Consider the following 21,917-nt stretch of genomic DNA (forward strand, 5'->3'; position numbering starts at 1 on the left):
CTTTGTGCTGGGCTCCATGCGTCCGTGTCTGTTGTGAGGACACCCTCGAGTCGTGGGTGGACCACTGGCCCCTCTGGGTCTGTGACATTGCCCAGCTGCCCCAGTCGTGGGCTGCGGGATGAGGAGGCAGCTTTTGCTCAGTCTGTGTTGTTGGCTCCCAACAGGCCGACCTTGGCCTCTGCCCAGCTGACCTGCTTCTTTGAGGCCCTTGACTCCGTGCTCAAGTACCGGTCCACCGTCATGCAGGCCTTCAAGGACATGAACCGCTTCACCGTGAACGAGACGGTGCTGTCCACCAACGATGTCCTCATCCTCCTGCACAAATGGAACCTCCTCGAGAGAGACGCTAAGCTCCAGGAGGACCTGAGAGTGGCCATTGAGAGATACCAAGTCAAGGAGCTACAGAGTGGGTGTCAGGAGCCAACTGTCTGGTGTTCCCCAAACTGTGCTCGCGTCCCACCACAGAGCAGCCGGCACTTGCCCTCTCTGAGCACGAGGCTTAGAAACAGGGCGCATCCTGCCCCCTCGGGGAGACCTGGCTTTGAGTCCCCCTGCGCCACTGTCACTGCTCGCTGGGGGGGCGGCGGGTCGCTCTCCTGTAGTGAGGGTGGAAGGGGTTTATCCCGAGAGCCACTGTGGCTGTCACAGTCCAGTGTGGCACTCTCGCTGGGCTCCAGGCATAGGATCGTGTCTTATGGGAGCCGAGCAGGGGGCCGGTGCTCAGGACCTCGCCCTCCTCCCCTCTCCAGTGCCCGGCTCCCCGGATCCATATGGGGAAGGGGGGCCTCCATCTCACTGCCTTCCTGTGTGTGTGTGTGTGTGTGTGTGTGTGTGTGTAACAGAGATGCTCAAGGACAAGAACAAGCCTGTCGTGCCAGCCCGAGCCAGAGGCCCGCGGGCCTGGAGGAGGAGGCCTGGGGAGGCAGAGGAGACGGCTGAGCCTGAGCAGCAGGTGGCCACCTTGGAGACATGCAGGGGCTTCCTGAGGTCCATACTGACCCACTGGGGGCCAGTGCTCCCCAGCCCCGAACGGGCTCAGAAGCCCGCGAACAGGACCAGCCCTGAGAGCCATGTGCCGGGCCTCGCGTGCACCACCGCGTCCCTGGCAGTCAGCTGGGTGCTGCGGTCGGCAGCGGGGCGCCCGCTGAGCAGGGCAGAGGCCGCGGGACTCCTTGGCTGGCTGCAGCGCCGCATTTTGCCGCAGCCAGCAGTGGTGACTGAGCTGCTCCAGGACAGCGCCGTGAGGAATAACCTCTTCCAGCTGTACAGCCAGTTCTGCAGTGCCCAGGAGCTGGTGGGGCCCGCGCACAGTGTGGCCTGCCTGTTCAGCGCCGTCCTGCTGCAGCTGGTGGCGGCCTGGGGCCCGGCGCCGAGCCCCTGCCACGCGGCGGTCCAGAGCCTCTGCCTCTCGGCTCTGCAGGAGGAGGACGAAGCCACTCGAGGTGAGGCTGGTTCTCAGAGGCTGTCGGGTGCTTTGGCTGAAGTGTTCGCATGGGCCAGCCGAAGTGCTGGGGGTCATAGCTTGCCATCCGGCCCCGAGCGTGGCCTTTGCCCAGTGACCACCGTGTGTACAGCGGAGAAAGGTGCCCACTCAGAACCAGTGCAGGGCGGCGGCTTTCCTACGTTTCCACCATGACTCACGTGGAGGATTCTGTCTCACAGCGCATCCGGGTGTACGCGTGGCCGCAGATGTGTGTATGTGTGCATGCATATACACGCACAGGCACACGCACTTGCACACCGTTTACGTGCTTAGCATTGAGCAGGTGCTTCGCGAAGGCTTAAACGCAGGAAAGAATGAATGAACAAGCAGCAAAGGCGTTAAAAGGCTGTAAGAGAGCAGAGGGGGGCTGTGACCATGTGCGTGCGGCGTCCACCCGAGAGGGTTGTTCCTTTCACCAGCGATGGAAGGGGAGCAGGAAGGGGGGATAGGCCAGCAGCCTGAGCAGGTGAACTCCCCTGGGGTGGGGTACGTCTTCTCTCATCTGGATGCTGTCAGGGAGTTGAATCTGGGCCTGGGAAACCCTGTCACCTCACCCATGCCATTGGGGAAATGATGTGAAGTGAACCTGGAACCTCTTCTCAGACCTCAGTTCTGGCTCTCAGCATGGGTGGTCAGAACCAAGGAGAAACTAGTAACTTTCTTTAACCATTCCACACACGTTGATCGAATAAAAAAGAGAAATTTTAGAATAAAGATTAACCCCACAGTTAAGCAAAGGCAAAATTAATTTGTCTTGAACGCATGCTCACCTCCTTTTGCCACAGTTCACTGGGCACTGAGCAAAGCCTCTGTGTCCCCATGCGTGGGGGGTGGGGGTGACTGGCTTTCCAGCGAAGTAGCTTTGTGTCCTAACAGCCTTGTCGTTCACCTCTTTCTCAGCCACCGCAGCGTTCCTGGTGTCTCTGTACATTAAGGACGTCTGGCTAGGGGCTCAGCGGCCGGACACTCTCCTAACCCATGTCCGAATGATCTGTGACAGCGCAGAGGACACGCCAAGTGGTGACGAGGAGGCCATCGTCATCCTCTGTAAGAACATCGCCGCCTCGGTCCCCGACGCCTGACGCCCTGCCATCTGACGCCTTCTGGCCCCAGGTTCTAGAAGTTTGGTTGAGTCAAGCGTTTCCATGCAAGCCTTGTAGGATGACAGGTTCTGTCTGTGTCAACTCCGTTTCCTGACGCGCGAAGTTGACTTATTTAATTCACCAGTAGGTCCTAAGCTCAAGGGACTGTGTGCACACAGCGTAGTCGGAGCTGCAGTGGGCGTGGGGCCTTCTGGGCTGCAAGCCCGCGCGGTGTTCAGGTAGGTAAGCCCCTCCTCTCAGCTTCGTTGCTCTTCAGAGAATATACCTCAAGTCGAGGTAGCACTTCTGAGCACTTAAGGGATTTGTGCATATTAAAGCTAAAATGTCCAAGAACATAATACATCAGATAAAGAGTGTGAGGAGAGATGGTTCAACTTTTCTTTCCACGAGAAGTCTTACAAAGCTTTGTATAACTTTTTGAGTGAGTGAGCTCCTGCCGGTGTTAATTATTTTAGTATGTAAATCCTTACAGTATAAAATTGATTTGACTCTGCTTTGGAAAGAAAGCCTGTATTTTTTTTTTTAATTGTTTCAAAGGGGGGGGATTTGGAATTTTATAACTTGTTAATAAATGTCTATTTTTGTTAGGCTTTTGTGTTTTGCTTAATTGGTATTAACAGACCACTTCATTTCACAGAAACCTGTATTTTAGAGGTCAAGATTTGGCTTTTAAGGTTCCCATGTTAATTGGTGCAGCAGCCGACAAACCTCAGGAGAATTCTGGCACGTGCCCTTAGTGCGCTCAGAGCTCCGTGTGTGCCCACATCCCTCCTGCACAGCGTGGGCCCCGGCGGGTGCAGTTGGGGGGGGGGGCGCGCTTGGCCACAGTCACAGGACTGCACAGCGGCCTTCCCTGTCCAACGGCCCCAGCTTAAACGTTGACACTTTTCTATTCCTGCAGTGTGCCTTAGACTCGGTTCTGGTGGTTTTTCATGATTTAGGATTTTTTTATTGTTATGTTAATCACCATACATTACATCATTAGTTTTTGATGTAGTGTTCCGTGATTCATTGTTTGTGCATAACACCCAGTGCTCCACGCAGAATGTGCCCTCTTTAATACCCATCACCAGGGGAACCCATCCCCCCAGCCCCCATGATTTAGGATTTTTAACCAGGATAAGAGTAATGCTTGTCTGCCTCCAGTCCCCTTAGCACATACGGGCTCATTGTTTAGAAAGCAGGGAGTGACTGCCCTCCTCCCCCCAACCCCCCACCCCAAACACCTGCAATTGTGTTTTTTGAGACAATTCCTAAATCAGAATCCTGCATTTAGATTCAAGTAGGAGAGTCCACGTGTTCTCTCTCGCCCCTTTTCCGTGTCTCTTGAGTTCATCGGTCTCCCCTCCCTCATCTCCCTTTCTAACCCACCGCCCCTGAGTCAGGTGAGGCCAACCCTGCCCCCAGCTGGGGGATTTGTCAGTCCACCCGGGCTGGGGTGGGTTCTGTGGGCTTTGTACTTTGGTGCTATCTCCGGTGTACTTCGGAGGGCTCAGACCAGAGGGCCTGTAACATCACCCACGTGGGACCCATCCTACCAGCTCAAAGACGTCCTGAGACAGCATTCCAGTGCAGACCCTCTCCCCTTGGGCTCTGTCTTTTAAAGGATTTGGGGAGGTCAGGAGTGTGACTTGGGTCCCTTGACCACAGTCAGTGATGCTGGCAGGGCCTGCACGTCCCTGCCTTGGTGACAGTGGGCGACAGTGGGGGATGGGTAGGAACTTCACAGGCCCTCCCTGGGTGTCTCCTAAAGAAAGTTCCGATCCGCATAGAACTCAGGGTTGATAAATATTACAGCAGCATGGGGTGCCTGGGTGGCTGAATGGGTGAAGCATCGGACTTGGTTTCCGTCCTGGGATGGAGCTACGCAATGGGGCTCCCCGCTCAGTGGGGAGTCTGCTTGTCTCCCTCTCTCTCTACCCCTCCCCCCATGCATGCACACTCTCTCTCAAATAAATAAATCTTTTAAACTATATTACGGCAGTAATAGTTGAAGCTAAAAAGTGGCCCAGTAAAGATCAACAAGCAAATATTTTTTTAAATTAATTCACGTATGTTTTATTTTCTACCCTTCCCAACGTGAACATTAGAAGGAAGCATGCAGGTAAAATGCACTGGAAATCAGCATTATCTGGGGCTACTTCCCTGTGCTGGGGGGTACTGCGAGCCCTGGATAATGTGTACTTGCGCCCCCTCATAGAGTACATCTTGGCCTACTTGCACTTCCTGCTGCACAGGAGCAGGCTTTCTGAAGGTGCCTGTGTGTCCAGGTTGGTTTGAGTTCACCAATCTGCTGGGGTCGGTTCTACAGTTGAGAGGTTCTGTCTCCAGGGGGCGGCTCACCCCGCGTGTTCCTGATGTCAGCTGATGCTGTGGGGGGGCCCCATGGACGGCCAGTTCCCGGAGGAGAGCAGGGTGGGGCAAGGTGGGGGGGCTCGTGGCCACAGCTGCTGCTCAGGGCCGCATGCTCTGCTGCCTGGCTCTTTGCCCGAGCTCGGTGGAGCCTTGTGGGGTGCCTCCGGAGGCAGAGGGGGAGGTGGGGGCTGTTACTCCAGGGACATGTTGGGTGGTGCTGGGCGTTGTTCCTGTGGACAGAGCAGAGGGGGGGCAGGCGTCAAAGATGGCGCAAGAACTTAACCGGACGCCTTCCTGTTGCACCGTCCTGCCTGCCCAGAACCCACAGAGAAGGCTTCACGGGGCAGGACCACCTCCACAGCCCAGCTCACAAAGGTCACCACTGTGGAGAAAGGGAAGATAATAGGCTGTGCTTGATGGTGACCTGGACCCTCGGTCCTTCCCTCCGAGGTCACTTCTCCCTCATTATCCACTTACGATGGGGAGTGGGCAAGTGGACCTTCCATCCAGCCACCCGTTTGAGTAGATAGCTCATATATCTGTGCCTCCAGCCAAACTTGTATCTTAGCTAGAAACCCATCTTCTCTGGACGCCTCTCATGAACGTGAGGTGCTGGGGGCAGTGGGCACCCCACCTGGCGTGAGCCAGCCCACCACGTCCCACCTGCCTTCCGATTCATCAATGAAATGGGACCCTCATCACCTCTTAACTGTCGTCAGGATAACATGAGGCAATGCCTTGGTAGAGACTCAGCTAGAGAACTAGTTTCAACTAGTTCTAATTCTAACATGAATGAAGAGGGTCAGGAAGGGAGCCTGATAGGGCAGAGCCCTCCTTTCAGATGATGCTAGCATAATATTTTTAAGCATAGAAAGAGCAACTCCTCAGGGAGCCACTGAGCATCTCCTTCCCAAATCTTACAGTAAGATCCATTTGGCTCCCCTGAGCATCCCATGCCCGTTAAAATGTCTGGAGAGTGCTTTCTTTGGTGTCAGGGCGAACAGCATCATCCATTTGCCCCGTAAAATTGTAGCCCTGAAAAACATGCAAGATTCCTCAGCTACAGCCTCCTGTGAGCCCACCGGACCGGGGAGCTTTCCACTGGTGGCAGGGGCGGGGGGGTGGACGGGGGGAGGACCAACCATTCTTGCAAACTGTCCCTAGCACAGGGCTGCTACAAGTCCCCTCAGAAGAGTGTGTTCATTTACTCCCCCCTCTCGAGGTGCCTCTTGGGATATAAATCTGCTTAAATTCAGTGTGAGTTCTTAAAACTAGACAAAAAGAATGGATTTCTTCATTGCTCAAAAGCTGGCCCCTGCCTCCCCGTATGACCAAAGGGAACCAGAAGTGACTTGTGAGCCACTCTGGGCAGGGCAGGGTGGAGGCAGAGAGACAGAGCCCCCTTGAGGTAGATCTGGACATGTGCAGATGTGCAGGTCCGCCCTGAACCAGCATTGGGACCCCACCAGGTGAGGGGGGGGGTGTTGCCCTCTCTTCTCTGCCCTCCCTCCCTCCCTCTCCCAGAAGAGCTCTGCTCGACTCTCCGTTGCCAGCTTCCTATGCTGACTCGTGGTTTCCACTCCCTCAGAATGCTTGGTCCCTGATGGCCTCCAGCCCGTCTTCCTCCTGGACCACTCAGCGCTGCCTGGCCCCAGCTCTTCTGTCAGGCCATGCGTTTCAAGGGGCTTTGGGCAGGCCCTCTGGGGTCAGTTGCCCACCCCTGGTCCCATCAGCTGAGGCAGAGGGAAAGGTAGTCTAGGGTCCTCAGCTAGAACATTCATTAGGACAGCAGTAGCTATTGGGGGGCAGATTAAGCTAGAAGGGGAGATTGGATATGGTGGGCCAATTGTCTAGCACAGGAGACTTAACCTATAATGAGCTAGGTTAATTACTAGCTAATTACTGCTTGGAGCTCCTGGATTTTACCTCCAGTTTAGCTACTAAGGCACACAGTAGGTATTCAGTAACAGATGGTGGTCATAGATGCCTACGTTTGGGTCCCCTTTTCCTGCTGAGTCATTTGGCAAGACCTAACTGCTGTGTGGGGTCATTCTGGCTTTATTTTCTTTAACAGCTTAATTGAGATATATTTTATATACAGTAAAGTTCAGCCATTTAAAATGGAAAATTCAAAGATCTTCCGTATATTCACAAAACTGTGCAGCCGTCCACACAATCTGCTTTAGAATATTTTTGGCATCCGAACGAGCAGCCCCGGCCCCGTTAGCAAGCACTAATCTGCTTTCCGTCTCTATAGAGTTTTATTTATTCTAGATGTTTCATATCCATGGAATCCTCCAACATGGGGGCCTTTTGTGTCTAGCTTCTTTCACTTGGCACAGAGTCTTGGAAGTGCATCCGTGTCGGAGCAGGAATCAGGGACCCGTTCCTTTTTGTGACCGAGTAATACTCCACGGCGTGGCCTGCGGTCACCGGCTGGTTAGCCCCGGGACTTACCTGCGTCGACACCCTCCGTACTCACCTCGCCTGTGAGGAGCCTGACCAGGACATGTAGAGCAGGATGAGGAAGAGAAGCATGACGAAGAATGCCAGGCTCGCCCAGAAGGTGATGACAATCAAATCTGTGGGGGGGGCGGGAGCATCTCAACATCAGCGTGACATCGCCAGAGCCCGCAGCCAGGGCAAACAGGGCCCTGGGGAGAGGCGTTTCTCTCCTCTTCCAGCCTCTCAGCCGTGACCAGTGGGAAGACTTTTCCACGAACAGTAACTTGGGAAGGACCAGGGCAGCAGGGAAGTGACTGTTTCCCTGAGCAGCTGGCGGCAGGGCTGCTGAGGGAAAACCCGTCCATGAAATTGGGTGGCACCCCATGGATGTGCTCTTTCGGCTCCTGGTGCTCCCTCCTTCCCCTTCTCCACAGAGGGAGAAGAAAGGGCTGTGGGCAGCTCATGTGACAGCCAACCTCCCCTCCCCTGTGAGGGCAGCAGGGGCCTGTGGGGACTGTTCCATCAGGGGCAGCCTCAGAGACCCCAAGACTCAGAGATTTTAGGAGGAGATGAGCTCGACTAGGGGGCTGGAACCCTCCTGTGGTGGGCAAGGCAGACTTTTTTAACCGAGGCCTCACTGGCCCCTTTCTTTCAGGGGGCACGCGCCCAGCTGGGGGGCAGTGACAGGAGGGAAGATCCCCTGTGTAGCCAGCCCTGGGCCTGGATTTGTGGCCAGAGGCTGAAGGGGCAGGGAAATGGAATCATAGTTAGCCTCTCTGGGGCTCTGGGTAGAACCTGGCAGGCCAGGAGGTGCTGTTCTCCGGGGCTCCAGATCAGGAACCTTCTGCAAGTTGCTAGGCGCTGTTGCAATACGGTAGTGTTTCTTGGTGGTGAACGATGGCTATGGGCACCGCTCAGCAGGCTGGTGATTAGTGTGTGCGAGTATCTTATCCCAGACACACTGCTGCCCCCGCGCCCAGATGCCCCCAGCTGGACCTGTAAACACCTACGTGTGTGAGCAAAGGAGGCTACTGCAGGGTGATCACCCCACAGGAATTTATTAAGCGCCCACTCAAGTCAGGCACTGCCAGGGGCTGTGAAGGATTCAGAGGGGGCCACACTAGCATGGCAAAACGGCTGCCCCCTCTCTCCTGCACGCTCCTCTCCTACATCCTCCTCTGAGCTCCCGGAGTACTTCGGGGATAAGCCTGCCCAGCCTTGTGTTGTGCTCTGTTAAACAAAAAGATGTTTATGATGGGTAAGCAAATGAGGAAACGAACAGAAAGAATGAATGAATGGGGGTGTTAGAGATTTGTGTGTCATCCACATAGAGCCAGGAAGTGAAGGCCCTGGGGGTAAGTAATGACACTTGAGTAAAGGGTGTCACCTCTACTCTCCATGACCCAAGACAGGTAGAGAGAGAAACAAAAAGCTTGTTAAGAGTTCATCTTAGACCTTGACAGCATCAAAAACAGTTATAGGAAGAGATGCAGCACTTGCTGAAGGAATCAGAGCCCCCACTACCTTGTAATGAAGCATCAGCAACTTAGCCTCCACGATCCAGAAAGACAAGGACAACAAAGACCCCCAGGCTGGCTCCCACATCCTCTCTCCTCTCTGTCCCTGAGCTGAGAAACAGATGGTGGTGCCCCAGAACACTGACCAGTTTTAGGGGGTGTATGGGCTCCCGGGAAACAGGGAATGAGGTTGTTACTGTCTGTCCGAAACTGAAGGACTTTTGAAAGGAGGCTCTGGAGTTCTCAGCATTCCCTGACTGCTCACCGCACATTATTGTAGAACATGTGCTTCGGTTCCACCAGCTGGTCACAATTTATTTTATAACCCTCGAAGTGGGACAGTATAAATGCTTTCAGAAGGTTTGGTTTTACTCTGTAAGGATGTTTTGGATTTAGGCAGACACCACTGCTCTAGCTCCTTCATAAAAAGCATACAGGGCTTGAGATCTTCAGCACCTAGAGAAGTTCCATCAGGGCCTCTAAGAAAACAGCTTCAGAAGTTCAGCAGCTGAGACACAACCCCCGCCCCCCTTCTCCTGGGCTCACAAGCATCTGCTTAGCCCTTGGTCAACTATCCCCACATACTGAGCAGGAAATGAAGCAACACTTTCCACAGAACACAGTGTCTTCAGAGAAGTGAAATTTGAATTGTTTTCAGACCAAGAAGGTGATCAGTAGCCACTGGCCATTTCCTGTACTAAATTCTCTTTCCTTATGTTCTGCTGAAAAAGATGGCCAAAAAAAATAGGGTTCTGGGTGCCTGGGTGGCTCAGTTGGTTAAGCGACTGCCTTCGGCTCAGGTCATGATCCTGGAGTCCCGGGCTCGAGTCCCACATCGGGCTCCCTGCTCAGCGGGGAGTCTGCTTCTCCCTCTGACCCTCTTTCCTCTCGTGCTCTCTATCTCTCATTCTCTCTTTCTCAAATAAATAAATAAAATCTTAAAAAAAAAAATAGGGTTCTTTTTCCTCTTCCTACTGAAGATTCAGTCTAAGTGCTTGGAGAGAACATTTCATTCCAGGGCAAGAGATGTCATCCACCAGGGCTGGAAATGTTTAAACATCCCTGAGGAGCACCAGGTTGGCTTGACAAGGAAACTGGTCCAGCCATGGAAAACTTTCCTCCCCTCCCCTCCCCTCTCCTCTTCCCCTCCCCTCCCTCTCCTCTTCCCCTCCCCTCCCTTCCCCCCTCCTCATTTACTTCCTTTTTCTCCTCTTCCCCTCTTCCCTCCCTCCTTCCTTCCTTTCCGGAGTCCACACTGTGGGAGTTAGGCATCCACAATCGATTGACAAGAAGAGGCTCCAATGGCAATGGTGGGGCTTCACACCGGGGGATTTCTCATCCTACCCTGGAGCTGAGAAAGTAATCTGATCCAGATACTCCCTACTCATGGCAGGCACCTCGGTTTTGTTCAGTTTTGTGAACTGCTAAACCTCTGTTTTAGCCTTCCTCCAAATGCTACTAACGTTTGGGTCCCCGAGTCCTGATAGGAGATTAACTCCAAGATTTTTCCCTTCCTGGGGAACAACAACCAGGTTAAGGGCCTAAGCGCTGCAGGTGGGTGGTGTTGGATTCAAGTTCTGACTTAGCCATTTTCTAGCCATGGGATTTCAGGCAATCTGAGATTTTTACACCTCTAAATCGGTTAAATGGGGACGATGGTGTGTGTTAGATAGACTGTTAGGTGGATTAAATAAAAATAATATGTATCTATAATGCACATGGCACAGTTCCTTGTTGTGAAATGGTTGTGAGATGATATATAAATAGAACGAAAATTATGTTTTCTGTTCAGAGGGTATTAGGCAAGTGATAGCACTGTGCCCTTCAAGCTCCACTGAAATGTGAGATATGAGTAAAGGTAACTGCAGTATAGAATTCTAGCTGTGCATGCTCATGTTTGCTTACAGGTGCTTTCATAGCAATAGAAGCCCCGCCTTTCGCTGCCTGGGATAAAGACTACATTTCCCAGACTCCCTTTCAGCTAGATATGGTCATGTGACAAGGTTCTGGCCAATGAGATGTGAGTGGGGCTGTTAGGGACAGCTACCGGAAGTCCTCCTGCAGAGACGGCTAGATTTCTAATAACCTTGTATCCCTTCGTAATTCCGAATTACATTTTGCGGTGGGAACGTGGATGTGATGGCCAAAGCACAGCTTGGAGTGTGAGGATGAGGGACATGTCCGGGGGACGGCAGAGCAAGGAGCTGGAAGGAAGCTGGCTTCTGAGGACTTCAGGGAGCGGACCCAGCACCCGGTCCTGCAGACTTTCATGTGAGAGAAATCAACTTCTCTTGAGTCTGATACTCTGTTAATTGTAACCAGTCTTCTTCATTTGAATCAGTAAAAAGAGCTGACTTTTTAAATGAGCGTACCAAAAATCCAAATGAGTGCTGACTTCCACAATAATCATTCTCTATCATAGAGGCATATAAATTTTCCTAAAATACGTATCTTGATTAAACATTTATAAACATTTACCAAAGATTCATAAATATTTATAAATTATTCTTTTGGAATTATCACACACACACACACACACACACACACACACACACACACACACGTTTTGCTACTTTGTAAAATCATATTTTGTTTTCAACACCCAGGCAGTACCAATCAGCTCAATCATCCCTTCCATTCACCTGATTGGTTTATGAGTGATTCTTAGCTATTTCCCCAAAGCAAATCCACCCTCGAAAGAGATACATAGTTTATCACTGTAGATGTCGCATAGAATATGCTGTCACTACCGAAATCAGTTCCAAAAGAAGAGCCCCAAGCAGTTTTTGAGCAGTAATGGAATCATTCACATGTAGCACCTCTAGGTGGGGCTACCTCGATGGGAAATTCGTTCCGAGGTCAACAGTCTCATACCTTGTTTAAAAAAAAAAAAAATCACTTTCACTGCTTATGTCCTCCTATCCATAGGGCTGACCGTTGGCTGAAGAGTTACAAGTCTCGGTTAAAGTTGTAACATAAAATCGATTGCTCTGATGTGAGAAAAGAGTTACATGTAGGTCTTTTGCTCGCTCTTTTCACTGAGTTCTCTGCCTTGTGTTCAGAAGAGATTGGGTTAGTGGCATGTTTCTGTTCTTCCTCTCCCAGCTGTGGGAGCAGCAGATGAACAGACCACCTTATTATTGAAGCTGCCAGAGCCGGCACATCAGTGGAAGTCGATACAGGCTGTGACAGATTTTTCCTAAGCCATAATTAAAGGAAGAAGACATATTGACCCGAGAAGTAACTAATAGCGCATGAAAGCCAGGCACTACCCACAGGAAATCAATCCATCTTGCTGCTCCCTGCAAGGGAGCATCAGAGCTGTATCTGGAGATTTATCGCATTAGAATAATACATATACATAATACATACATAATACGTACATAATACATATTGCTGCAGTAACATTGGTATATGGGACTGTCTTACCCTAAGCTTAGCCTCTGAAAAGGGGACAGATAGAAAAGCAAACATATAATTCATTCAGGCAGAGCCTCAAGAAACAGATTGGCCTTTCCCACCTTTTTGACAGTGTTGGGGAAATTCTTAATCTTTCCCTGAAACAGAAATCATATCTCAAAATCACAAAGGTAAAAATCCTTGTGAAGTCCCTGTAACAAAATCACACCAGATTTCAAGCCAACCCTGGGAAAGAGCGACCCAGAGCCTTAGAGTCAGCACTGAATGCTCCATAAAATATGTATATCAGTCCCTGGATGTTTCCAGTGATCTGCCCACCCATGATGGAATAAATTCCAGTGTATGGGCATGAACACAAAAATCTTAAAATCCTCCGGGCTTGTTAGGTGAATGCATGAGCCTAGGTATTTTTCCTTTTGTTTCCCTCCTTCTCTACTTGGCACAGGAGTCAAACCCAGCCTGGTCTTCCACATTTCAACCAGCCACCCCGGGTGACCTTCCAGAAGCTTTGCCTTTGTCTCACCTTAAAGCATCCCTGGTTCATGGCTCCATTCCCAGCCTCTTTCTGCCTTTGATGTGTACCTCTGCATGGAACTGGGAGGTGAATCTCTCTGGTCTGTTCGACTGGGTCAGAGATCCAACCCAGAGGAACTGGCGAGGAGAGAAAGGTACATTTGTCAGCAGAGAAGCTCACCTGCTTTCCACAGTGTGACTCTGTCCATCCTCACCTGGATTCATGCTTACCTTACCCGACCTTCAAAGCCAAGTAACGGAGCATCCCTGAGACCTCCTGACACTGCCTTTTGCTGACCATTACAGAAAACAAAAGTGACACGGTGATAACAGTAGCACAGAGTGTGCATGGTGGAGATTTCTGTTTTTGCATTTTGGGGGGCTTTGTTGTTTGTTCTTTTAAGGATTTTATTTATTTACTTGACAGAGAGTGAGAGAGCACAGAGGCAGAGGGAGGAGCAGCCTCCACGCTGAGCAGGGAGCCTGACACGGCGCTCGATCCCAGGACCCTGAGATCCTGACCTGAGCCAAAGAACCTGAGATCCTGACAGGAGCCAAAGGCAGACGCTTAACCAACTGAGCCGCCCAGGTGCCCCTGTTTGTTTTTTAGTAAACTTCTTTGAATTCAAATACCAGGGACAAAAGTAGGCAAGATATCTTTACTTGACACACAACATAAGTTTTTTTCTCCCCGAGTCCACTGCTTGTACCAGCAAAATCCAGGAATCATTCTAGATGTTCAAAAATAGAAATTTCTAGAACACCATGCAGTTGTTTACAAAATTTTTGTAAAAAGAATATTTAACAACACAAGAAAACAAAATATTGTCAAGTCAATAAGAGCAAAGTACAAAACAGCACTTACAGGTCGGGCTTCCTGCTCAGCGGGGAGTCTGTTTCTCCCTCTCTCTCTCTCTCTCCCTCTGCCCCTCCCCACCCCGGGCTCATTTTCTCTGTCTCTCTCAAATAAATAAAATCTTAAAATATATATATATATATATACAGCCATATCCTATTTGAAATATCCCAGATGCTATTTGAAATCTCTAGGGGAGACAGGATGAGCATAGTAGACTCTGTAGCAAGGCAGTGCTATGGATTGAGTATGTCCCCTCACCTCCCAATGCAGAAGCCCTAATCTCCAGACTGATGGTATTTGGAAGTGGGGACTTTGAGAGGTAATTAGGTGTAGAAGCGATCACGAGGGTGGGTACCCATGATGGGATTAGTGTCTTTATAAGAAAAGGAAGAAACCCTTTCTCCCTCTCCCTCTCCTCCCCCCACCTCCCGCTGCATCTCCCCCCAGGCTCTCTCCACTCACAGATCTGGAAGAAAGGCCCTGTGAGCCCACCGTAAGAAAGTGGCTGTCTACAAGGCAGGAAGCAAGTCCTCACCAGACAGCAAATCTGTTGCCACCTTGATCTTGGACTTCCAGCCTCCAGAACAGTGAGAAATGAATGTCCGTTGTTTAAGCTCCCAGTCTATAATATTTTGTGACAGCAGCCTGAGTAGACTAAGATACGTGTTGACTACTTAAAGTCTGGTTTGGGGAGGCTTCCCTCCAAGGGATTTTGTTTAGAGATGGTAGATAGTCCCCCATGCCCTCACCCTGTATGAGAGGGTAGTTGGCGCCCTGCCCTCCACTCGAGGGGCAAAGGGGCCACTCCAGGGCACTCTGTATGTGTCCTTTGCAGTTGGTGGGACACAGCAGGCTGGAGTCTGATGTGTGCTCGAGAAAATCTTGATAGCGAGAGACTGGGCAATCGGCATCAGCAGAGTAGAAGGAGCATCCCCTCTGGTGGAGGATCTCACAAAGCTCCCACCAGGAGAGAAGGAGCCGGCTTGACATGCTGCCCCCAGGGAAGAGGACACCCCCGCCTAGACCAGTGCCAGTCAAGCTGGGGGGCAGGGCAGCCAGTGAAGAGGCCAGTACAAGAGTTTAGCAGGGAAGTAACGGCTGCTACAGAGCAAAGTCGCTTTCCCACACACAGGTCGCCGGGGCGGGAGACCCTCGTCCCAGGGAACCCACGGAGGAGCCCCACTGCCCGGTGCTGATGTGAGGAGGGGAGGCGAGATCGACAGGAGCAGAGTTCTGGAGTCAGGCAGGTAGCGGACATTGCTGGGGCGCATGGGCTGTGTCTTCACCCTCCGTGCCCCCCCCCCCCCGGGCAGGTGTCTGCTGCCGAGCCCGGCCGGCCTCCAGATCAGAGTCTGAGCTGCCTCACTGACAAACCCCGCTCTCCTCCCTGCCCCTCTCCTCATTCCATCCCTCCTGCTCCAGCGAAGAGGTGTCCCAGACCAGGATGGGGCAGGTGGCCCGGAGAAAGGAGCCAGCAGAGCAAAGAAGGAAGGAGCACTCCTGTCCTGAGCCAGGGAAAGAGCAAGTTCTCCCTTTGAGTGAAGTTGGAAGGTGGTTTGTTTTTATTTTTATTTTTTTAAGATTTGATTTATTTATTTGAGAGACAGAGCATGAGCAGCATGAGGGGCAGAGGGAGAAGCAGGCTCCCCGTGGAGCAGGGAGCCCGATGTGGGGCTCGATCCCAGGACCCTGGGATCAGGACCTGAGCCGAAGGCAGACGCTTAACCGACTGAGCCACCCAGGCGCCCTGAAAGTGGTTTGTTTTTAAACATTTTTGAAATTTATCTCATAGGATTAGACATTCGCTTTGCTAAGGAGACTGACTGGTAGACACTTTTTTAAAAATATAAGTGGGAACATGAGTCCTGCTCCAGATCTCACCCAGGGGCAGGGAAAGAGCCAGCACCACCAAGTAGGTTTGCAGGAGTGACCAGAGAAAAATTAAAGCCGCTTTCCACCTGCAGTCCATGGACTTCCTCTTTCAAAGTAGCAGTGCCAGGTGTTTCTGCAGATGCAGAAGCAGAAGCAGAAAGACTGGAGGGGACATCATGGCAGCCTAGGCCCCATCCAGGAGGTAGAAATCACACAGAAGGACAAACAGGAAGTCTAGTATGAAAAATTATTCACGGGGATAAAAGAACATCTGTGAAGACATAAGGTGCCCCGGGGCTGAGGGAGGGGACCCAGGCGAGTTCATTTGCTCAGGCTGCACTATGGCCAGAACATTTGTGTTCCCTTAAATTCATCTGTCCGACCCTAATGCCCAGTGGGATGGTATTGGGCAGTGGGGCCTCTGGGAGCTGCTTAAGTTGTAGGGTGGAGCCCCCCGTGAATGAGATTCGTGCCTTTAGAAGAGAAGCTGCACAGACATGCCCTCACCACTCCCCCCCCCCGCCCCCCCCGTGAGGACCCAGCAAGAAGATACCAGCTCTGAAGCAGGAGAAGTTCCCTCACCCAGACGCCACCACGCTGCTGTCTTCATGTTAGACTTCTCAGCCTGCAGAACTGTGAGAAATACATCCTTGTTTTCTAAGCCACCCAGGCTATGGTATTTTGTTATATTAGCCTGAACAGACGAAGACAGTGGCTTAAAGGGCAGAAATTTATTTTCTCACAATCCTGGAGCCTGGAAGTCCAAGATCAAGGGGTCCACAGGGTTGGTTCTTCCAAGGCCTCACTCCTTGGCGTGTAGATGGCTGTCCTCGGTCTGTGTCCTCACATGGTCTTCCCTCTGCGTGTGTCTGTGTCCTGGTCTCCTCCTCTAAGGACACTGGTCATACTGGATTAGGACTCACCCTTATGACCGCAATATAATTTAATCACCTCTTTCAAGACCCCCTTCTCCAAATAGTGTCATGTTCTTAAGTACCGGAGTTAGGATTTCAATATAGTAATTGGGTTGGGGGGGCACAGTCCAGCCCATCACACCAGGGAAGGACATAGCTGGGAGAGGTTCAGACCTCAAAGGAGATGTGGTTCGGCCATTGGGTAGCAGAGCTGTTGGCTGGTTCAGCCAGGCCTGGGCTGGTCTGGAGCTGCTGGAGAAACCATAGACAACCCTCCAGAGTACCGGCGGGGTGCAAATGATCAACAGCTGGTAGGGGGTGCCCCTGTCAGGGGCCTGTGACTCCTGCCCTCTGTGGGCCACAGAATGCCCAGGGGCCTCGGGTTCCAGGTTGAGATGGCTGCCACGTGAGGCCACAAGATCTCAGAGGGACTGTGTACTGGGCCAGTGACAGTGACAGGCTGACTGCCCACAAGCCCTCACAGGCCGCCTGCCGACCCCCAACCCCAGCCCAGCCCTCCTACAGACCGCCCCCCCCAGCCCCCCACAGTCCTGTCCAGAGAAAGCTTAACTCCCTGTTCACTTTAAAGGAATACCATCGTTTATCACAGAGCGTATTTTGAAGGCAAAGAATTGATAACTGATACAGATATCCATCATGAAAATTAACGGTGTGTGCAAGAGCTACCTACTTCACATTTGTTTATTTATTCATCCCACAGAGACTGTGCCAGGCACTATTCAGGAGCTGGGGAGAGAGAGAGCAAGACAGAGCAGGATTCCTGCTCTGGTGGTTCATCCTGTCTGGTGAGAATCTGCCCACTAAACATGTCTAGTGTCCTGGAAAGAGTCCTCAGGGATCAGAGCCTGGAATTGAAGTCCCAGTTCTGCAAATATTTCACTGGGTGACCTGGGGAAAGTCACTTGGCTTCTCTGGGCCCCGCCCCCCCACTTTTATTCCCATGGCTGCAACACCAAAGCACCCTCATTTATTTCTGCTGGCCCCTCCTTCCTAGATTGTCAACTCCCCAGGGTAGAGATCTTTGCAAATGTATGTTTCCAGGACCAGCATGTGGCTGTTTCCTGCCTCTGTGTCGCCCGCCACCCACCCAAACCTCAAATTTATATATTCGCCAGAGCGATACTCTTAGCAAGCAAATCGGACCTTGTCTCTTCTCTGTTTACGATTTTAAATGACTCCCTGCAGCTCCCATGAATCCTCTGAGGCTGACCTGTGAGAATCTGGCCCCCAAGTCAATCTTCCCAAAAACACCCTCCATGTCATGCTTCCCAGAAGCACCTCCTGCCTAAGCAGAGGGTAACTGGTCCCCCCGCCCCTGGGCTGGCCCTCTGTGGATCAGGCAGTCCCTTTGGGTCTTCTGACTCAGCTTAGCCCATCTTCCCCATGAAGCCTTCCTTACGTCTTCCCTCTCTGTGCTCTGCCAGCGACTTGTGCAAATCTTCAGCATAACACCATGAATCACATAACAGCTTATTAAGGATCTGTATCTGCCCCCTAACTGGAAATGGGGAAAGTCAAATGTAGACTGAGTGTTAGATGACACTGAGACATCATTATGGAAATGTTTAGATACAGTGTCATGTTCTTACTTGTTACTGTTTTCCCAGGTTTGGTGAGGGGATGTTGTGATAACCTACTTGGAAATACAGCATCATCAGAAAATAGACGATAATGGTCATAAAATAAAATCACTCTTGAGAAAAATCAGGGACAGGGATTGAGTCTTTTGGCATTTGTGCCTCTACCTGCTAGTGCAATACCTGGCCTATCATGGATAGTTACAAAAGTTTGATTGTTGCATTAATCACGAGCAAAAGCAAGAAGGGAGGACAGGTATGGTGTGTTTGTGGTATGGTGTGGAAGTGGGGCTTGTTGAGACGGATGAAAATATGGATGGGTACCTGGGCTTCCGGAAGTTGTGAGGGAAACCGGAACCAGGAACCCCTCCTAGCAAGACATTTTAGATGACTTCCTCCAAGGGAAATGGATTTCAGTGTTGAGCTGGTGTGTGACCAGGTTCTCTGGCTTTTCATACAAAAAGCATCCTGTTCCTTCCAGTGACTGCACTTATCTTTTGTCCGATTTTGTGACTGTAGGGCATGAAATACCCAAGGAGCCTGAGACATGGGGCTAGCAGACAATGGGTCCCTAGTCCTGGGACTTTGATTTTTGTTTTGTTTTGTTTTGTTTTTCATACTCATTTCCTCACCTAACTTGTTATCTTGACCGAGTAGCTGGAATAATCAGAGAAGATTGTCCACAAAGCACCAACTTACCCAAGAGAGAAAGACTGAGAGAGAGATGAGCAAAAGGATATTGGTTTGTTCTGGTGGTCCTTCCTGAGACCATGAAGATTAAAATCGGTTGTTATGGGCGCCTGGGTGGCTCAGTCGGTTAAGCGACTGCCTTCGGCTCAGGTCATGATCCTGGAGTCCCGGGATTGAGTCCCACATCGGGCTCCCTGCTCAGCGGGGAATCTGCTTCTCCCTCTGACCCTCTTCCCTCTCGTGCTCTCTATCTCTCATTCTCTCTTTCTCAAATAAACAAATAAAATCTTTAAAAAAAATCAGTTGTTATTTTCATAGAGATTAGTAAGTCATTTATCTTAGGGGTGGACATAATAACCTCTCCCAAATCTTCATAGAGCAAGAGAGAATGTGAAATCAACAATTTGAAGAAACTCACCTAGCTTATTGGAACCCCAGACAAATCAAACTCTATCGAGGAAATCTATCTTAAAAGCATATTCTGCTCCCAAAGTGTCTGAGTTTCTTTGGAGGTTAGTTTCAAGCCTATTACAGAAGATAACCGATGCTATTTTACTCCTCTTTACTTCTATCTCTGTGGACTCATCTTTGACACCTGTTGGAGTTGGAGGTGAGTGGAGACAGTCTTTTGGGCCAACCCCCAGCCTCTGCCTGGCCGGCTTTCCCAGATCAGGACTCACATTTGTTGGCTTTCAGCTTCCTCTCATCCACGGGAATGAGGTCCAAGTAGTCCAGGTAGTATTCGTAGCTGTTGTACAGGGTGGAGGCGTTGGTCTGGTTGGCCATGTCTGTGGCGCTGGCGGGGGGGGGGGCGGCGCATCCGGAGCTGGTCAGAGCCCTTGGAGGGACTGGCCAACTGATTTCATCCAAGTGTGTCTATGGGTCTCCGGGCTCAAGGCCTGCCCACTTATCAGAGCTGTTTGGCTGGGAGAAAGGCCAGGGGGCTGTGCTTGACATCTCTGCCCCCACGTAGAACTTTCCACCCCGCCCCTCCTTGATAAAAGTCCAAAACAAACAGAGCTGCGAGGCAGGAGCCCGGGGTTTCCAGTGAAGCTCAAGAATGCCCCTCCATGTAAGAAGGGGAAAACGGGTACCTGGGCCCCTTGAAAGACAAGATGCCAAATAGGGCTTAGGAAAGACACTCGCTCTCTGCTTTACTACTTAAAAAAATTAATAAAACTAAAATAAAAGGCTGGAGGTGCCCTTGACTTACATTAAGGCGATTCTTGGTGCTATTGAGCAACCAGCGAATCACTGACTTAGATTTAATATTTGAGGGCAGAAATTGAGTGATGTCAGCCCTGAACTTGTAGCCTCTCTCATGTACGTGTCGCCAATTAATTAAACTGAAAGAGCCCTCTTGTCCCAACTGAGAACACCTCCCAGCTTTTATCTAAAGCCCCCATGAACGAACCAGTCAGCTGCATTTATTCCGACAGAAGAGGCTGTTTGCCCGGGGCCAGAATCCCCCTCGGATCCAGCTCTTGGGCAGTAAGGACCTGAGGGTTCACCGAGCCCTTGGCTGACGACACGTGTGACGAGGATTCTGCGAGGTTTCTGTAGGGAGTGACTCTAAGTTACCCATTCATTTTTCTAAGAGCCACAGACACGATCGAGAGAGGAATATTCCGAATATTTGGGAAGAGCGGGACTAAATGTGAGAGGAGCCCTGGAATTTAGCCTGTGAGAATCAGTAAGGAAGTCAAAATTCCCAGAATGATGGGGCATTTCCCTCCAATATACCAACTAGTCCTGTTTCTGGTCTACACTCCAGAGTAAAGGGGGGCATTGATAGTGTGCACGTCCCTGTCCGCCCGCATTTGCTGAGGCCTTACTGTATCCCCAGCCTGGTAATAAAGCTTTGGCCGGGACAACAGGTTTTGATGTGTCTGACTTTGAAGGATGTGTTGAACCGAAACAATTCTACCAGCTCATCCTTAATTTGGGTTGTATGTGTTTTTATACTTTTAAGCTATTTAACGTATCTCTGTTCAAGTCAATATAATATATATTTTTTCTCATTCTCAACTTAGATGGTTGGAAGTTTGAAGTCAAGAGGATTTGCAAGATTGGCAGGTAGAGGGACGCCTGGGTGGCTCAATCAGTTAAGTGTCTGCCTTTGGCTCAGGTCATGATCTCAGGGTCCTGAGATTGAGCCCCACACTGGGCCTCCCTGCTCAGCAGGGAGTCTGCTTCTTTCTCTCTGCCCCACCCCCTGCTCGTGCTCGCTCGCTTTCTCTCAAATAAATAAATAAAATCTTAAACAAAACAAAACAAAAGATTGGCAGGTGGAATGGATGCAGAGTGTGAGAGTAGCTGAGTCAGGTGAGAGCGCTTGCTTCTATCTCTGCCAGTCCCCAAACTGTCCTCCGCCTTGGCTCCTTCAAGTTTAACTTCCCCTCGGCCGACAACAATTTCTGGTCCTGCCAGGCCCCAGCACCTTTCCCTCCTCTCTACTCCAATCACATGTATTTGTCATCACCACCACCCTTTTTTTTTTTTTTTTTTAAAGATTTTATTTATTTATTTGAGAGAGAGAGAATGAGAGAGAGCACGAGAGGGAAGAGGGTCCGAGGGAGAAGCAGACTCCCCGCCGAGCAGGGAGCCCGATGCGGGACTCGATCCCGGGACTCCAGGATCATGACCTGAGCCGAAGGCAGTCGCTTAACCGGCTGAGCCACCCAGGCGCCCACCACCACCCTTTAAAAAATTATTTTAGGGGCATCTGGCTGGCTCAGTCAGAGGAGCATGAGGCCTTTGATCTTGGGGTCATGAGTTCAAGTCCCACGTTGGGTGTAGAGATTACTTAAAAAAATAAAATCTTTAAAAAAATTATTTTAACAGGGAGGTGTAACTTACAATATATTAAATGCCTAAATTTTACAGATAGAGCTTGATGAATATCACATACACACCCCACACATACTCACATGCAACCATCACTCACATCAAGATATAGAACATTCCAGTGCCCCAGCAGGCTCTCTCATGCTCCTTCCTGCCTGATAACTATCCCCACTCCCCCCTCACACACACATCAAGGAAACCACTGTCCTGACTTCTGTCATCACAGATCAGTTTTTCCCAATCTCAAACCGCAACTAAATCTAATCATATAACACAATATGTATCCTTTTGTGTCTGATTC

General features: G+C 50.8%; 2 protein-coding genes across 7 annotated transcripts in view; one reads left to right on the forward strand and one right to left on the reverse strand.

The window, feature by feature from the left end:
* The window catches only part of URB1 (URB1 ribosome biogenesis homolog), a 64,816-nt gene extending 61,639 nt beyond the window's left edge, over positions 1–3,177 (forward strand). Inside the window, exons 37-39 of the mRNA XM_025872135.2 lie at positions 165–406; positions 843–1,442; positions 2,384–3,177. Of these exons, the coding sequence (XP_025727920.1) occupies positions 165–406; positions 843–1,442; positions 2,384–2,565 (1,024 nt within the window). The 3' untranslated portion in view covers positions 2,566–3,177. The remainder of the gene's footprint in view (positions 1–164; positions 407–842; positions 1,443–2,383) is intronic.
* Positions 3,178–4,630: 1,453 nt separating this feature from the next.
* Positions 4,631–20,209, reverse strand: MRAP (melanocortin 2 receptor accessory protein). 6 transcript variants are annotated; one of them, XR_012377799.1, is made up of 7 exons: positions 19,450–20,209; positions 17,173–17,228; positions 16,311–16,733; positions 16,121–16,200; positions 12,847–12,974; positions 7,424–7,523; positions 5,135–5,171 (listed from the first exon to the last, which is right to left on the reverse strand). XR_012377799.1 is itself a non-coding variant. In XM_073891226.1 (4 exons), exons 1-4 carry the CDS (start codon positions 19,553–19,555, stop codon positions 4,892–4,894), a joined length of 600 nt encoding a protein of 199 aa, XP_073747327.1. In that variant the 5' UTR covers positions 19,556–20,205; the 3' UTR covers positions 4,631–4,891. The 6 variants fall into 6 exon arrangements, 2 of the variants coding, with proteins under 2 accessions (XP_073747327.1, XP_025723428.1); XR_012377801.1 differs by having other exon boundaries at positions 16,121–16,465; XR_012377800.1 differs by having other exon boundaries at positions 16,121–16,730.
* Positions 20,210–21,917: the final 1,708 nt, after the last annotated feature.

The sequence above is a fragment of the Callorhinus ursinus genome, unplaced genomic scaffold (assembly GCF_003265705.2).
Source record: "Callorhinus ursinus isolate GAN/ISIS: 27379988/994484 unplaced genomic scaffold, GSC_fseal_2.0 scaffold1, whole genome shotgun sequence".
Taxonomy (NCBI): Eukaryota; Metazoa; Chordata; class Mammalia; order Carnivora; family Otariidae; genus Callorhinus; species Callorhinus ursinus.

What these genes read in the sequence shown, in the direction of transcription:
- MRAP (XM_073891226.1), bottom strand. Translation starts at nt 19,555, where the DNA reads ATGGCCAACCAGACCAACGCCTCCACCCTGTACAACAGCTACGAATAC. An exon ending in GAAGCTGAAAGCCAACAAAT is followed by an intron (nt 7,524 to 19,449) that starts GTGAGTCCTGAT and finishes CCCCCCCCACAG; the next exon opens with ATTTGATTGTCATCACCTTC. An exon ending in TCAGGCTCCTCACAGGCGAG is followed by an intron (nt 5,977 to 7,423) that starts GTGAGTACGGAG and finishes CATGTTTTTCAG; the next exon opens with GGCTACAATTTTACGGGGCA.